Genomic DNA, 16,313 nt, shown 5'->3' with positions numbered 1-16,313 from the left:
ACCACATGGCAGAAGGAGGACTGCTCTAGACACGGCCTTACAAAGGTTAATAATAAGCCGTGGAAGGATCGATCTGATCTGTTATCAAATTAGCTGCTTGCCCAAATAAAGCTCAATATTCTCTAAAGCATGCACTGTCGACAGAGATGCTATCATGCCTGTGGGCCTCCCACAGCACTGGTTCTTGGGAGGAGAATCCTGGATATCGCAAAGACGTGTGGCCTGCAAATGGCCACAGTACATAGCAGGTGTACAGACAGACCATAGAATAGTGGCAGTATGGAAACTTAGGGGAGGGGGAGGAAGGGAAAATTATCTCCAAAAGTCTTAAAAAAGAGATGTAGTAATAATTTTCAAAAAAGGTTGAGACACATTGCTCTAAAGGAAAGATAACAAAATCTAGGCTTTTAACAATGCATAACCCACAATATCAAGCATATGATAAAATTACTAGACATGTGACAAAGCAATGGAGCCGAAAGCCTAGTCGCTGGCCTGGATTTTACTCAGCAGGCGTTGGTGGAGCAGTGGAAACACTCGGCTCCGTGGGGGAGAAGACAGCTGATGCGGTGGGGAAGGCGGTTTCAGCGGGGGAGGAACAGGAGGAAAGGCGGCTACAAACATCCGGAATGGGGAGCACAGAGGCCTCTGACAGTGGGGTGAATGCAGGAGAGTGGAGGGACAGCACTGTGAACTGGCAGGGACCGACTGCACGTGCGAGGCGATGCAGGGGACATCAGAACAACGACTCTGAAGGGACCGGTACCTGTCGGATTTAAGTATTTGCGCTGCTGAGCTCTGGGTGAGGGGCCCAGTAAACAGAGAGAAAGGAATCTAGAGCTCTCAAGAGGTCTGGCTGAGGAGTGCCGGTGAGTACAGCTGTGTTCACTGAAGCCACAGCAGTGGGTGGCAGTGCACGGAGTAAGAGGGGGGTTAGTGAAATGCCTAAGAGCCCAGGTATGTGTGAGAAGGCAGAGATGGGGGGGCGGGGAAAAAAAGCAAGTGGAAACTGGGGTCTAAGAAAAAAGCACTGGGTTGTCCTCTGCCCTTCCCCATTAGCATAAATGCCCCCCAAAGTCTTGCTGTCACAACAGGAATCAGAGAGCTGCTTCAGAATCAGAGAGAGGAAGGACCAATACTGCTATTTTCTCTTGGGATTCAGTATTTCTCAGGGGGTACATCACCACAAGAAAGTTATCTGTAAGAGGATAGTCTTCCTTCCTTTAAAAACAAAAGTAACTTAAATACAAAAAGAAATCCAGCCTTACCATTCAACATTGCAAAACCACTTTTGGCTCGGCCATGACTGTCATGGTGCGAAGAGCGACCCGCTCTGTGGCTGGTCTTCACTCCAGGCCACCAGAAGGCTCTCCATGTCCGATATAGGCCCCTCCCTAATTTTTGTTAAGTCTCATTGCCTTCAATGAAGCGTATACTTTAATAGCTTCTGTCACCTTGTTCTGTTCTGCAAGATCACAGCCATGGTGGAATTGGGCATGCCTGACCGGCGAACAATAACCCTCACTGGTTGTCTATCTTTGTGGTCCTTAATTACTCCTAATTTTGATTTCAGATCAAATCACTCAAGATGGCCTCTTTTTTGTTTTTTGTATTTTTCCAAAGCTGGAAACGGGGAGGCAGTCAGACAGACTTCCACATGCACCCGACCGGGATCCACCGGCATGCCCACCAGGGGGCGATGCTCTGCCCATCTTGGGGTGTCGCTCTGCCGCAATCAGAGCAACTCTAGTGCCTGAGGCAGAGGCCATAGAGCCACCTTCAGTGCCCGGGCCATCCTTGCTCCAATGGAGCCTCGGCTGCGGGAGGGGAAGAGAGAGACAGAGAGGAAGGAGAGGGGGCGGGGTGGAGAAGCAGATGGGTGCCTCTCCTGTGTACCCTGGCCGGGAATCGAACCCGGGATTCCTGCACGTCAGGCCGACACTCTACCACTGAGCCAACCGGCCAGGGCCTGAGATGGCCTCTTTTGGGCAACATCAGCAGTGGGTATTGTGTGCTCAGTGGCAGGCTGAACAAACATGAGATCAGCTCAAGCCCAGGAGAAAATGATGTAATCAGAGACGTGGTAAACATGGGATGTATGGGGCGGTTGCCAACAAGCAGAGTGTAGCATTCTATAGCAAACTCTTTTATGTAAATACAAAGAGCACACTCTCAAATAGTAATAGAAAGTATTCTATAGTATATACCTAAACCTGTAACATAGTCATTTATTGTCATTATCAAGTATTACGTGCTGTGAATTATGTATTTCTATATGGCTGACAGTGTAGCAGGTTTACGCCAACATCACCACAAACATGAGAGTCATGTGCTGACCACTGACATAATGACAGCTACACCATTAGGTAACAGAAAATTTTCAGCTCCATTGCAATTGTATGTGACCACCATCATATATGTCGCTGTGTGATGGTATAATTTTAGGACATTCATGAGCAGTCTAAGTCTATCCCTGAACCTGCGTTGTAACAGATGCACACTACGTAAGGCCTGAAACTATTTCAAAATTCTAACAAATGCTAAATACCAATAAATACTATCCAAACTCAAAGGGCCACACGATTTGGAAATATCTGTGCATCATGAACCCAATATCCCCTTATGTTCCATCCTGAGCTAGCTCTGTAAGCAGGTCACACACCATGCAAGGCGCTGAAGCAGGTCACACACCATGCAAGGCGCTGAAGCAGGTCACACACCATGCAAGGCGCTGAAGCAGGTCACACACCATGCAAGGCGCTGAAGCAGGTCACACACCATGCAAGGCGCTGAAGCAGGTCACACACCATGCAAGGCGCTGAAGCAGGTCACACACCATGCAAGGCGCTGAAGCAGGTCACACACCATGCAAGGCGCTGAAGCAGGTCACACACCATGCAAGGCGCTGAAGCAGGTCACACACCATGCAAGGCGCTGAAGCAGGTCACACACCATGCAAGGCGCTGAAGCAGGTCACACACCATGCAAGGTGCTGAAGCAGGTCACACACCATGCAAGGTGCTGAAGCAGGTCACACACCATGCAAGGTGCTGAAGCAGGTCACACACCATGCAAGGTGCTGAAGCAGGTCACACACAATGCAAGGTGCTGAAGCAGGTCACACACAATGCAAGGTGCTGAAGCAGGTCACACACAATGCAAGGTGCTGCCTGTCTTTTGCACAAGCTCCTGAAGACAACACACTTAAAGCTGAGTGAGGTACATGGAAAAAATGACAATAAATAAATAAACAAGGAAATGGTCAGTATAAGATCGGTAAATATGACAGAAGGTAGAATCTGACTCACAAAATCTGTTTCGAGTTTCCCCATCTCTTGCTTGTAGCTCCTCATCCTGTTGCTGTACATGCCCCGACTTTGCGGTGGGATCTCTCGGACCTCCAAATCCATCTGCTCCAGCTGGAAGGGGGGAAGGAAAACGTGATTTAAACCATGTGTTTATTCTGTGTTTGACCAGGTGTTTACAGCTGAAAGGATTTCATTTCAATTCCTCGTTTTACAGCAGGGGAACCAGGTCCAGGCAGCTAACTGCCTGGGATCAAGTAACACCGTGGGATGACTTCTGGGCTTACCTTTCCGTTCAGGTGGACAGATAGCTGCTGAGTGTTGACCAATGAGTGCACGGAGTACCAAAGCACGCACTTCTCAAGACTTCCTATTATGACATATGCATGAACCCAAACATCCTTAATAATAATGATTTTAACATGCTTGGTGAGTCCCATCATTCAGTCCCACCCAGTCTGGTCTTCTGACTGTAAGCCACCAGAACTATGGGAAGATAAACCAAGCTATTATTTCTAACACTGAATAAAAAATGTCTGCCCAGCCTTAGTCATTTGGTAGAAATTCTTCTGGAAAGTCTTTTTTGACTAGAAAAATCACATGTGATCTCAACCTCCAGCTGAACTTCTTAAACTTTATAACCATTTGCTGATCTGGAGTTCAGTGGATACAGTAATATGCTAAACTACACAAAGCTCACTGAAATCACAGCAGGGCACTTTCAAACAACCTGTCGTTATATTATACTTTGAATACAACACATGAGCAGTTAATGGCAGGCAATACAGGAGTATTATGATGGTTAAGAACCATCATACATCAGACGCCTGCGTTCACATTGTGGGCTCCAAAACTTACTAGTCATACAAACTTGGACAGGTTTCTTAACTTCTCTGGACCTTACTTTTCTCATTTCTAAAAACAGTATGTCTTCTGTAGGGCAGGTGTGCAGATTAAGTGGGGTAATTCCTATAATGTGCTTAAAATAGTGTTTCTTACTTGATAATTGCTAGCTAGATTCACGTTAACTACAGTAGCGATGATTACTCAGGAAGAGAAAAGACGCAGCAAGCATGGTGCAAAGTATTGGAAGTATCTTATTTATACTTCATATTAAAAACCAACAACAACGAATTGGCTCACACCATGTCTGATAAATTCACATCCAGAGACATTGCCATATATATTTTTTCCTTTTAAAGCATTTTAATAAGTATTTCCATGAACACTATCAGCTTGTCACTAAAAAAGCTCTTATCCAGTTTTAGAGACTGACTAAATATAGAACCAGAAAAACATGAAGGCCAGGAAGCATGAGAGAAGTAGTTGAATATGAAAAGAAAAAGAAAAGGAGAAAAGCATGTTTTAATTAACAGGCCTCAGTTTTAATACAGAAAAAAAAAGGCAATTTTAATGAACCTTGATTTAAGTGGTGAACTTTTAAATTATTGACATGTCTCAACATAAATGTGACACACCAATAAATTAGACAGTAAGGCAATTATTTAAAGTACTTTTCTGAAATCATCATTAAATACTTATTCTAAAAAGGTGAACAGCGTCATCCAGACAAATCACTGAAAAAGTCTATGTAAGTGAAAACCCAAGACTTAAGTACAGGGTGGGGTGAAAGTAGGTTTGTTTGTGAGTACATGGAACACAGAGTTTATTACTGTACTATTATTTATTAATGATTGTATAAACTGTAAAACTACTCTTGCCCCACCCTGTATCTTCTTGTTTAAGGTATTTTATAAGGACACTTAAAACTAAACTAAAAGTAGGTAAGAAAGAAAAACGAAAACACATTACAAGCACTTCGAATGACACAAGGAATAAAAGTAATTACATGCACTTGTTCCGTGTTGTCACAACGTTCACATGGCCAACGTAAAATGGAAGACATGCTAATTAAACACATGCAGTGTCCAGATTTATATAAACCAGTATTCAGCAGAAAGACAGCTAATTCTAAGGAGTCAAATAAGAAAAGAAACACTTTTCTCCTAAGGTCGTCATCAGAAGGACAGTATGTAATATAACGAATAGTGTCCTTAACACGGATGTCATCAGAATGAAGTAAATCAGTTTTCTGATCACTTTAAACAAACATAAAGCACATCACAGACAAAACTCTTTATGCTAGTAACAACTCAAAGTGACCGGGAACTCCATGAGGGTATGGTTATGTTTTAAACTTCTTGGTACAGCAAAACCTTGGTTATCAGTGGACCAGCTTTCCAACATCGTCAAATAAATGATCAATCCAAAAGAAGGCAAACAAATAAAACCAAAACATAAAATTTTGATGGCAAAAGAAAGCAGCTACTGAGAACTCAACAACAATAAGATGTCAACTCAAGATCCAAAGAATTGAGCGGTTATACTTCATATCTACTATCTACCGTAAGTCCGCCAACCGGAAGAAGGAAGTGTCCTGACCAGCAGCCACAGTTTTTAAAGCTCAGTCTTTGTACGGGAAGGCCAGGAAGCAGGAGAGAGGTAGTTGAATATAAAAAGAAAAAGAGAAGGAAAAAAAAAAGGATAAAAGCATTCAGAAAAAAAAAAAAAGAGGAAACTTCAAAAGACACGCCAACATCAGAAGCTGTCTCCACAGCTTCAGGAAGGGACGCTGTCAGGACACTACTCTTTTATGGATTCTTGCTGTATTGGCCAAGAGTTTGCTTTAAGGCTTTAATCACTGTAGAAAAAAATAGAGGACTGGATAAAGAAGATGTGGTGCATATACACCATGGTATGCTGTTCAGCCATAAGAGATGATGACATCGGATCACTTCCGGCAAAATGGTGGGATCTTGATAACATTATACAGAGTGAAATAAGTAAATCAGAAAAAAATGAGATCTGCAGGATTCCATACATTGGTGGGACATAAAAACGAGACTAAGAGACATGGACAAGAATGTGGTGGTTATGGGGGGGGGGGGGGGAGGTAGAGGGGGAGGGGGAGGGGTACAAAGAAAACTAGATAGAAGGTGACAGAGGACAATCTCTCTTTGGGTGATGGGTATGCAACAGAGTTGAATGACAAGATAACCTGGACATGTTTTCTTTGAATATATGTACCCTGATATATTGATGTCACCCCATTAAAATAAAAATTTATTTATAAAAAAAAAAGAGTGAATCTTAGACGGATGTAACAGAAGGAATCTGGTAATTTTTTAAAAATAAAACATCGTTCAGACTTAAATATAAAAAAAAAATCTGAGAAGATAAAAGCTGTAATTCAGGAATACACAAGTTGTTATGGGAACAAAAAGGCAGAGCACTGAACTCTACCTGCACAACAAAAGAAAATTCCTCAAACAGTTAAACTAAATCTTAACAGTCAAGCAGGAGATAAGGATGAAGGATGAAAGGCAAAAGAAAACAGGGTTAGCATGTATACCAACTGGTAAAACTTCATAATATATTTTGGACAAGTTAAATAATTTGGTATTGCTAGAGCAGGAGTCGGGAACCTTTTTGGCTGAGAGAGCCACGAACGCCACACATTTTAAAATGTAATTCCGTGAGAGCAATACAATATGTTTAACACTAAATACAAGTAAATGTGTGCATTTTATGTAAGACAAAAAAAATAAAAAAATAAAAAAAGACACGCCAACATCAGAAGCTGTCTCGACAGCTTCCAGAAGCGACGCTGTCACAGCAGAGCAGGAGCAGATCTTCCAGGGTATGGAGGGCATCAGATATTCTGACGCCTAGAGAAGAACCAGGCGTGGAGAAGACAGAGCAGCGGCTCCGCTCCTCAGCGTCCGAACGCTCCAGGACAGGAAATGCCGACTGCACGGAGGGAACAGCCACGACTCCTTCCCACCGCCAAGCGCAGAGACCCACGCCCACCCCGATCTGGTCCTTCCAATAAATGTAACTCACACTGAGAAATTAGCTTGAGACCTGCTCCATGCTCTAGCTGCCCCTACAGTCCCTTCTTAGAGGTGCAAAACTCCTCTTAGTCCACTTAAGGGTTCAAGAAAGGTCTGTAGAAAACAACCGAGTAAGTCCCCAACTGCCAACTCTGTTTAAGCTAGTTTCCCAAAAGTATTTGAACAGGCAGCACCAGTTAACAGAAACATACTTCAGGAAACACCCTCAGTATATGAAAAGTGATACTACAGGAACACCGGGTAGACCCTTCAGTATTTAGAAAAGCAGCACACTCATTTAGGGCCACAGTGAAGTAACAAGTTGAATTATATTTGCCATATTTGGCTTTTAAACCCCTATATATTTTTGCTGCTTGATTTATGAATGTTTCTATATTTTAAAAAGTAGTAGATGAGCTAGAGCTCTGGGATTAGCATATACAGTTACAAATTTTTACTCCACCACTTATTGGGTGTGGACCTAGGACAAGTTACTTAATCTTCCTTAAGCCTCAGTTTTCCTAGCTACAGAACTGGGCAAGTGGTGTAATAACAATGTCTGTCGAAAACCACTCCTCCATGGTTTTGTTAGACTCCTATAAGTCCTGCTGGGCATGCCAAGAATGCCAGGCCCTAACCAAGGTTGTATTTGCCAGGGGCAATTCTGGGGGAAGAAGCAATGTGTCCCACTGGGACAAAGAGCAGCTTGCTGACAGGCTGCTGTATAGCTGTGAGTTTCCCACGCCCCACGTTCCTCTCCCAGGAGATATTCCACTGTGGGTGTAGGCATCCGTCTAGGCCCACCCGCAACAGCCCTGTGCAAACCCGGGCTCGGGGAACTAACACGGATGCTCAAACTCTGGCAGCGGCTTCTGCTGCGAGGAATAAAAGCCTTTGGTCTCAGACTTAGGAATTTTATATCTCCTGTCAACATCCATGAAATTGTGGCAGGCTCACTTATTAGTAAGAAAATAGGGGAAAATCTCAGATCCTTAACAGTTTTTGGCAAATAGTACTTGTCTCACAGAGGTTCTGTGAAAATTAATATTATAAAGCAAATAATACACTTATTCTGTGTCTGGTACCCAGTATGCCTTTAACAAGCAATAGCTATTGACAGTTGTTATAAAAAGTATTATTAAGGAATAAAAGTTAGAGCTGGATATAAATGAATCCCATTTAATAAAAAAAAAAACAACCCAAGATAATCACTGTAAAAAAAAAAAAAATAAAATAAACAGAAGACTAGATAAAGAAGATGTGGCACATATATACACCATGGTATATTATTCAGCCATAAGAAATGATGACATCGGATCACTTACAACAAAATGGTGGGATCGTGATAACATTATATGGAGTGAAATAAGTAAATCAGAAAAAAAAAACAAGAACTGCAGGATTCCACACATTGGTGGGACATAAAAACGAGACTAAGAGACATGGACAAGAGTGTGGTGGTTACGGGGGGCAGGGGAAGGGAAGGAGGGAGAGGGGGAGGGGGAGAGGCACAAAGAAAACTAGATAGAAGGTGATGGAGGACAATCTGACTTTGAATGATTGGTATGCAACATAATTGAATGACAAGATAACCTGGACATGTTTTCTTTGAATATATGTACCCTGATTTATTGATGTCACCCCATTAAAATTAATAAAAATTTATTTATAAAATAAATAAATAAAAAGGAAAAAAAGTGAAAAAAAAAACCCAAGAAACGATTAAATTCTCAATTTAAAAATGGATGGATTTTAAATTATAAAATGCTAATTAGTCATGTTTCACATCTCTAAATGTGTAAAGCAGGCTAGTGGAAGACATCAGCTTAAATGACTCCGGTTGTGTGTTAAAGTACATCACCAAGTCTGTACGTACCAGCTCTTTTGCTTCTTCAAGCTGCTTCTCCACATTTGCAACCATCTGTTTCTTCTCATCTGAAACAAACAATAATATCAGAAAATTGCTACGGCTATCAATTATTTTTCTTCTTTCCAAGTGAGAGGAGGGGAGACAGAGAGACAGACTCCCACATGCGCCCCCAACCGAGATCCACCTGGAAACCCCCATCTGGAGCTGATGCTCTTCCTATCTGGGGCAATGCTCGCTACCGAGCTATTTTTAGCACCTGAGGCAAAGGCTCCATGGAGCCATCCTCAGCACCTGGGGCTGGCATGCTTGAACCAATCTAACCATGGCTATGGGAGGGGAAGAGAGTGAGAAAGAGAGAGAGAGAGAGAAGGGGGAGAGGGAGGGGTGGAGAAGCAGATGATCACTTCTGTGTGTCCTGACCGGGAATCGAATCTGGGATATCCACACACTGGGCTGACACTCTACTACTGAGATGACTGGCCAGGGCCTATAAATAAATTCAATATTTAAAAACTTCTTATTTTTGCATACCTTTTCTTTTCTGGTCAATCAGATCAGAGAATTACCATATCAGGTGACTTACCATACCATCCTTTGGTGGGTTAGGAACCACTCTAAAACCACGAATACTAGGCTATCTGGAAATACATAATTTTATAGAGTACCTAGTGATTAAGGGATGCCACACATTTTAAAAGAGAAACCAAAATTTATTTTGATTTTAGAAGAGACTGTGTCAACAACAGCAGATTTAATGGTGGATGAGGATGATGGGAAGGTCTTAGCAATAATAAACTGGGAATAACTGATTTACGAATATAGTTTAAAAGTCACAGATAAAAGCAATTCCTAAAACTTGGCAAGACCTTATAATTCCTTAAAAATTTGTACTTTCATTAACATTAAGAACTAGGTGTAATGGAAGAAATACTTGAAGTCAGGACTACTGATTCCAACCTCAAAGTCTCTACCTACTCACTGATTAAGGAATATTGTGTAAGAAATAATTTTTGTCTTTGTTTTTCTGTGACTGCCTGTACTCTTAAAAATGGAGATTAAAAGTGCCCACTGGAGTATCTTTAGCTCAAATAAGCTGATACAAGTGAAATTACTTTTAAAATGTGAAGTGCTAAGTCTCCGTATGTGGTTTTTTCAAACTTTACCAAAAGCAATTTATAACCAATCTATAATTCCTTCTCCCAGAAGTGACGTGTCCTGGCAGAGATTTTCAGAATGCATTTCCCTACGCCTATTCCAAAGCATTTGTTCTGGGACTGCACTTACTGTTTCCTGCTAACCAAGCTGTTAAACATTTATTGTTTTGTTTGCACCCTTCTGTTCTCAGGCAATAACCCCACTATCCACCGAGCAGGGCAATGGGAGATGCCGCCCCCTTCTACCACCCAGCCCTCCAGCCACAGAGACTTAGCAAAAGATGGGCTCCTCATCTTAGTGGGACCAATTCTAGTAGCTCAGTCCAACTGGCCACGTTGGTCTGGGTGTGGGGTGGACATATGACCCACGTTGAGCAATCAAACTCCTGAAGCAATGGAAAAGACTTTTCCTGTCTCCTGGTAGAGTATGAGAACAGGAGAACAGGAGTTAAAATGCTCTTGGCATTCTCTGTCCTAGCAGCAAAGAGCAAGCCAACTTGCAGGGGTGGAAAATGAAGCCTACCTTTAGAAAGAAACAAAGCTGAGAGGTAGATAGATAAGACAGACAGACAGACAGATAAAAATAGATGAGACAGAGTTAGTTAATTAGTTTCTGCTTCCAGATAATTCTGAAATAGGTTTTGTTTGATTTTTCATGTTTATGTTCCAATGAATTTCTATTCCTTTCTTTAAAATTGGGTTTCCGTGACATGGAACCTAATGATTACTGACTGACCAATACAATGGGCCAGAAAAGCTGTGAAACTTGATGGCTACACCCCTACTAGCTGATTCCCCTTCTAAGGATGGGCAGCAGTAAGTGTAGACTCTTCTGAAGAAATTACTTTACAGCCATAATAATTAGGTTCTGCTAACCCCACACCTGTTCTGTTAGAGGTAGCTGTCACCTAAGGTGTTTTGTGTGTACTCTAAAAATGTTTCCCTAAAAACAAATGCACATCTGGAATTACAGTTCAACCTGACTTTTCCTCTTTGAAAAAGTCGAACCTACATATGGCCAAATTAAAATTGTAGTATCTGGCCCCAAATTTATTTGCTTGTGGCACAGGTCAATCCACTCAGCATCTCAACAAAGTATAGTACAACCACACTCCATTTTTGTGACAGGGCTAAATGTAAAATAAGACAAGCCCATCTAGGGCCAAGGGTGAGATTTTGTACTTAAGTATCGGATGGAACATCATGTTTTCTTTAAGGAACTCAGTTTTTAGGAAAGGCCATGCCAAGCAGCTCCAGGACCAACACATACCAGCTGTTCTCATTAAGGAAGCGAAACAAAAGAAGCGGCTGATCTTGACCTCTGCTCCCCTCTGCTGCTTACACCTCTCTCCTTCCAGCCACAGGCCCGGCCCCCTTCCTCACCTCCCAGTCCCTCCCTGTAATCTCGCCACACCTCATCATCCCACTGAGATGACTTTCACTTAGGCCAGTGATCTTTCCTTTCCCCAACCTAATGGGCGTTCCTTGGTTCTATTTGTATTAATTTCATGGCATCTGACATTCTGCCCCTCCCACCCTGTCATTTTCTTCTCTCCTGGATTCAATGACACCGACACGACTGTGGGATTCTCCTAAACGCTCCCTCCTGTCTCAGTGGCTGGCCCATCCTTTAATATTGCTATTCCTCAGAGTTTAGTCCTTGCTTTTTTCCTCTTATGACTATTATCCGTGTCTTTGGCACAGATGATTTTACGGTGTACACTATCAACTTATCTATGATCCTAAATCTTTATCCCCAACCCTGATATATGTGCAGGACTCTACATTTTTAATCCCCTATGCCCACCTCCACTGAGATCACCTGGCAAATTGCTGTTCAAAACTCCCTCCAGAAATCACTATCTCTAAGAAGCCTTCCCTAACCCAACAAAAGAGTTAACCACTTTCACTTACATAAAACACCTATAACTTTAACCTTCATGATTTCCATCTCACATTTATCGGTCTGATATACTATCCCTAAGTCCCTGATCATTTGTCTCCCCTCAAATGTAGGTGTGCATCAAGAGAGATTCATCTAACTAATCTAAGTACAGAAAGGAAACAAAGGTTCCTTTGAAAGTTCAATTCATATAACAAAGTCTAAGGAGCTGGATCCTGACGAACTCTCCAGCGTTTGCTTTCAGCAGCAGCAATAACACCCATCACTAATGGCTTATTAATTCATCACATACTTTCCCTTGAGCGTGTGTGTGTGTGTGTGTGGGGGGGGGTGCTAGTATGTCATATGCTTTACCTGAGCTTTACACATTGTAAGTTTGAAATGAGTACCTCCTTCTTCCCCCAGTTGTACAGATGGAGGGAACAGGCTTAGAAAGACCAAGCAATTTGTCCAAGATTGCACAGTTAGTCAGTAGCAGAGCTGGGATTCTAAACAGATCTCACGCCATGTATGAATCTGAACCAATGTGCCATTAAGCCTTTCTTGGTATTTCTGACTTGTAGCCACAAAGTGATAGGATTCATGATAGGCCATTTGCCACTCTGTGAATGGTGAGGTATACAACTGATTGCAAGAGAACGTTTTGTTTAAGGTCCCCTGGCAGCCTGCCTGATGTAATGGAACCTCTCTGCACCTGTCAAGTATCCCTCTAACTTAGAATTCCTCCTGAAAGGAAAAGGAACTCCACAATTAGTAGTAGTTATGCCTTTTACTCATCCATTTCCCTGGCTTTACTGCAGAACATGAATCAGTAAAATCAAATTTCAAATACAGTGCCATAGAGTGTTACCTAGGAAAGAACTGCTCCATTTCATTAGTCCAATTTCTAAAATTAGTTATGATCCAAACACTTTAGTCTAAGAGAAAAGTATTTTTTATTGTTTCAAACATATCACAGAGCAATCAATTTTCTTTTTTAAAATGTTCCCTTTGAAAGTAACACTTTAATACAGTGTACATGCACAGCAGAAAGTGAAGTTAATTTCAATCAATCCTACTCACTCTACTTCAATTTAGAGAAGATAATACTTTGGAGAATGAACTGTTTTGGCTAAAGTTTGACCCAAATTTTTAACCTTCTTAACTTAGCAAATTATAGTTCACCTCCTCCAGTTCAACCACTAACAATGCCCAGAGAAAGAGATTACAATTACTTTGAATCATACTGTTTCTTGCCATATTGAAGATTTCTGTTAATCCACAGACATACATCTGAAATTCCTAACTACATTGACATTATTTTCATTTTTGCTATTTATGAATTAGAAACAGACTATAAAGTGAGCAAGCACAAGTAATTAGTAAGACGGAAACCATCGGGTCTTTAAGAACTACTAATATTCAATTTTTCAAGTCAGTAAGCATTCGTTTAGTGCCAGCCACACAATCTCCTTTCAATTTAAATGTAGCTGCTGTCTTCTTGCCTTACATTATACTATAACTAAAGAGAGTCAAAGATTTATATTTAAGATACTTAATTTCAAGGTTTCCCTCTGTGTGGTAAGAATGGCCACATTAAAATATAAAGAAAAAAATAAATTGTAACACAACCTGTTTTCTTGGAAACAGTTTTTATAACTTTGCACCCAGCGGTGACTTTGTTATTTTTTAACACAGCTTCCTTGTACAAAGTCAATTACTCCAAACAAACAAACAAACAAAAAAAAAATGTTTCTACTGCTAAAACTATTACAATTAAAAAGTGAGAACAAATACAACTGAAACCACAAATCCTGATAATTCTGAGGTTCTGGGACTGAAGTCAGCAGAAGTAGTCTCCAACAACCAAGACAACGAAAGTCAAGATGATCTCAGGCAGTAGAGAAAAGCAGAAGTGAAGAGAAGAGGCGAGGTGATGAATCATGAAGTGACCAGGCCATTGGCTACTTTCTCCACAAAAATTTCTGAGGCAGCAAGGCTCAGTGGTCTATGCCACCTTGGTTCTTTCCTCTTGTCCCCTCACTTGGACTCATAAACCTCTTTAAGACATCATCCATCTCCTCCAGAACTAACTGGGACTTCGGGAGATGAGTGGGGTGTAGGTTCAGAGATCCTGGCTTCAGGCAAATATCCCTATTAACAGAAAATAGTGCGGGGGGGGGAGGACAAAGAAATAAAAGAAAAATATTATTTATAAACATGTAAGTTTGGAGAAAGCAGGGAAAGGGAAAGAGAAATGACAACTTAGGTCCAGGAAAAATTACTGCTGGTATCAAGGACTGACTAACAAGGTGAGACAGTGACATTACCCACCAGTTCAGAGATGAGTGAGCACTTTCTTTTCTACACTTCACACCCCAAAGCTAAGGTAGGACCAAGTCTAGTATCCCAATGATGATTCAATTTTCCTAACACAACTAAGCCAAAGTAACTATTTTATCTGTAACTACTCAAATCTGTATTTAGACAAAGATAAATCCTAAAACAATGTCTTACAAACAAAAATCACAAAGTATCATATTTATATATTTGTTTCTTCATTTAAACATTTTATCTGAGCCCCTTCTAAATAAATGTCAATAGGCCCTGGCCGGTTGGCTCAGTGGTAGAGCGTTGGCCTGGCGTGCAGAAGTCCCGGGTTCAATTCCCGGCCAGGGCACACAGGAGAGGTGCCCATTTGCTTCTCCACCCTTCCCCCTCTCCTTCCTCTCTGTCTCTCTCTTCCCCTCCTGCAGCGAGGCTCCATTGGAGCAAAGATGGCCCGGGCGCTGGGGATGGCTCTTTGGCCACTGCCCCAGGCGCTAGAGTGGCTCTGGTCGCGGCAGAGCTACGTCCCTCCCGGAGGGGCAGAGCATCGCCCCCTGGTGGGCAGAGCTTCACCCCTGGTGGGCATGCCGGATGGATTCCGGTCAGGCGCATGTGGGAGTCTGTCTGACTGTCTCTCCCCGTTTCCAGCTTCAGAAAAATACAAAAAAAAAAAAAAAAAAAAAAGCCAATAAAATCAAACATAACTCCCACTTTTGCACAGTTGACAGTCTAGCATAAAAGAAAGATGTGCTAAGATACAAAAATAAGAACACTTCTGGACTGAAGTTGTGGCTTTTTAAAAGTGAGAAAAAGTACCCTGTACCAAGTTTTACATTAACATTTGGTTAAAGATCTCTATAGATCTCCTCTCCCCCTTCCCAGAAGAATGAGAAATAATAACTCTGGTTAGGGGTATGAAAAATACTAATGATACTAGCAGCTAACACCAGTGAAAGGCTTTACATATGTTAAATAATTTAATCTTCACAACAACCCTATAAGAGATCTACAGTTCTCTCCATTTTACCAAGAAGGAAAGTTAAAAGAGGTTAAGAAACTTGCCTAAATGTCAAAACTTCTAAGTAGAAGAGCTGGTATTTGAATCCAGGCACCACGGTTCTTAACACTGTTATGCTGCATATAATAATAGCGTCACTACTAATAAGACAACGTCAGACTCACGATCTAGGTAGGGTCATTCATTCTTTTTGAACAGTCTACATCTCTATTATTTTACAAACTAAAAAGAAAAACCAAAATCAAAACACAAAACGAAGACTCGGAGAAACATTCCCAAGATTATACAAGTATCAAGGCGGCGGAGTCCAGAGGGACCAAGAGGGACCCTGTTAACTGCACCCCACGACCCAGGTGGGCCTGTCCCCTTGACCCTCAACCAAGTCAAGCTCCATCCCTCCAGGAGGGCCCTAGCACCGCCTCACTCCAGCCTCGCGCCTCAGAGACACTCCAGTTCCAACGGCGTTCCATCGCCCACCGCGCGAGCCTCCAGCTCTGCGGGCCACTCCCGCCCAGTCCGGATAGGGCTCTCACCCGGCGGCAGACGCGGGACCCTGGCGATCTTGCTTGTGATCTCTGCAGTGAGCACCGCGAAGTCCTGCTCGTAGCCTTCGAAGTCGGACGACATGGCGGCTCCGGAGTGGCAGACCCCGGCCGAAGCCTAGGTCGGGGCAGGGGTCACGCTGGGTCGGGGAACACAGTCTAGGGATCCTGGGAGCCGGCCTGGAGAGCAGAGCGGAAAACCGGGGACAGCTCCCAGCCCGGCTACTTCCTGGTTGTCCGTCGCAATCTCCTTCCCCAGGAGATTGAGTGGGGTATGGTTTTTATCGTCTTCTCAAGGTACAATATTAACACATTCTCTAA

The 16,313-nt window shown here is 42.4% G+C and overlaps 1 protein-coding gene across 5 annotated transcripts in view; it reads right to left on the bottom strand.

Annotated features, from left to right (window-relative positions):
* The window catches only part of VTI1A (vesicle transport through interaction with t-SNAREs 1A), a 394,338-nt gene extending 378,109 nt beyond the window's left edge, over nucleotides 1-16,229 (bottom strand). For all 5 annotated transcript variants that reach the window (XM_066238519.1, XM_066238520.1, XM_066238517.1 and 2 more), the window contains exons 1-3: nucleotides 15,984-16,229; nucleotides 9,075-9,133; nucleotides 3,309-3,419 (exon numbers count right to left, since the gene is read on the bottom strand). In XM_066238519.1, the coding sequence (XP_066094616.1) occupies nucleotides 3,309-3,419; nucleotides 9,075-9,133; nucleotides 15,984-16,077 (264 nt within the window). In that variant the 5' untranslated portion in view covers nucleotides 16,078-16,229. The remainder of the gene's footprint in view (nucleotides 1-3,308; nucleotides 3,420-9,074; nucleotides 9,134-15,983) is intronic.
* Between the last annotated feature and the right edge of the window lie 84 nt (nucleotides 16,230-16,313).

Source organism: Saccopteryx bilineata, chromosome 7, assembly GCF_036850765.1.
Source record: "Saccopteryx bilineata isolate mSacBil1 chromosome 7, mSacBil1_pri_phased_curated, whole genome shotgun sequence".
Taxonomy (NCBI): domain Eukaryota; kingdom Metazoa; phylum Chordata; class Mammalia; order Chiroptera; family Emballonuridae; genus Saccopteryx; species Saccopteryx bilineata.
This window is presented reverse-complemented; position numbering and strand designations above follow the sequence as displayed.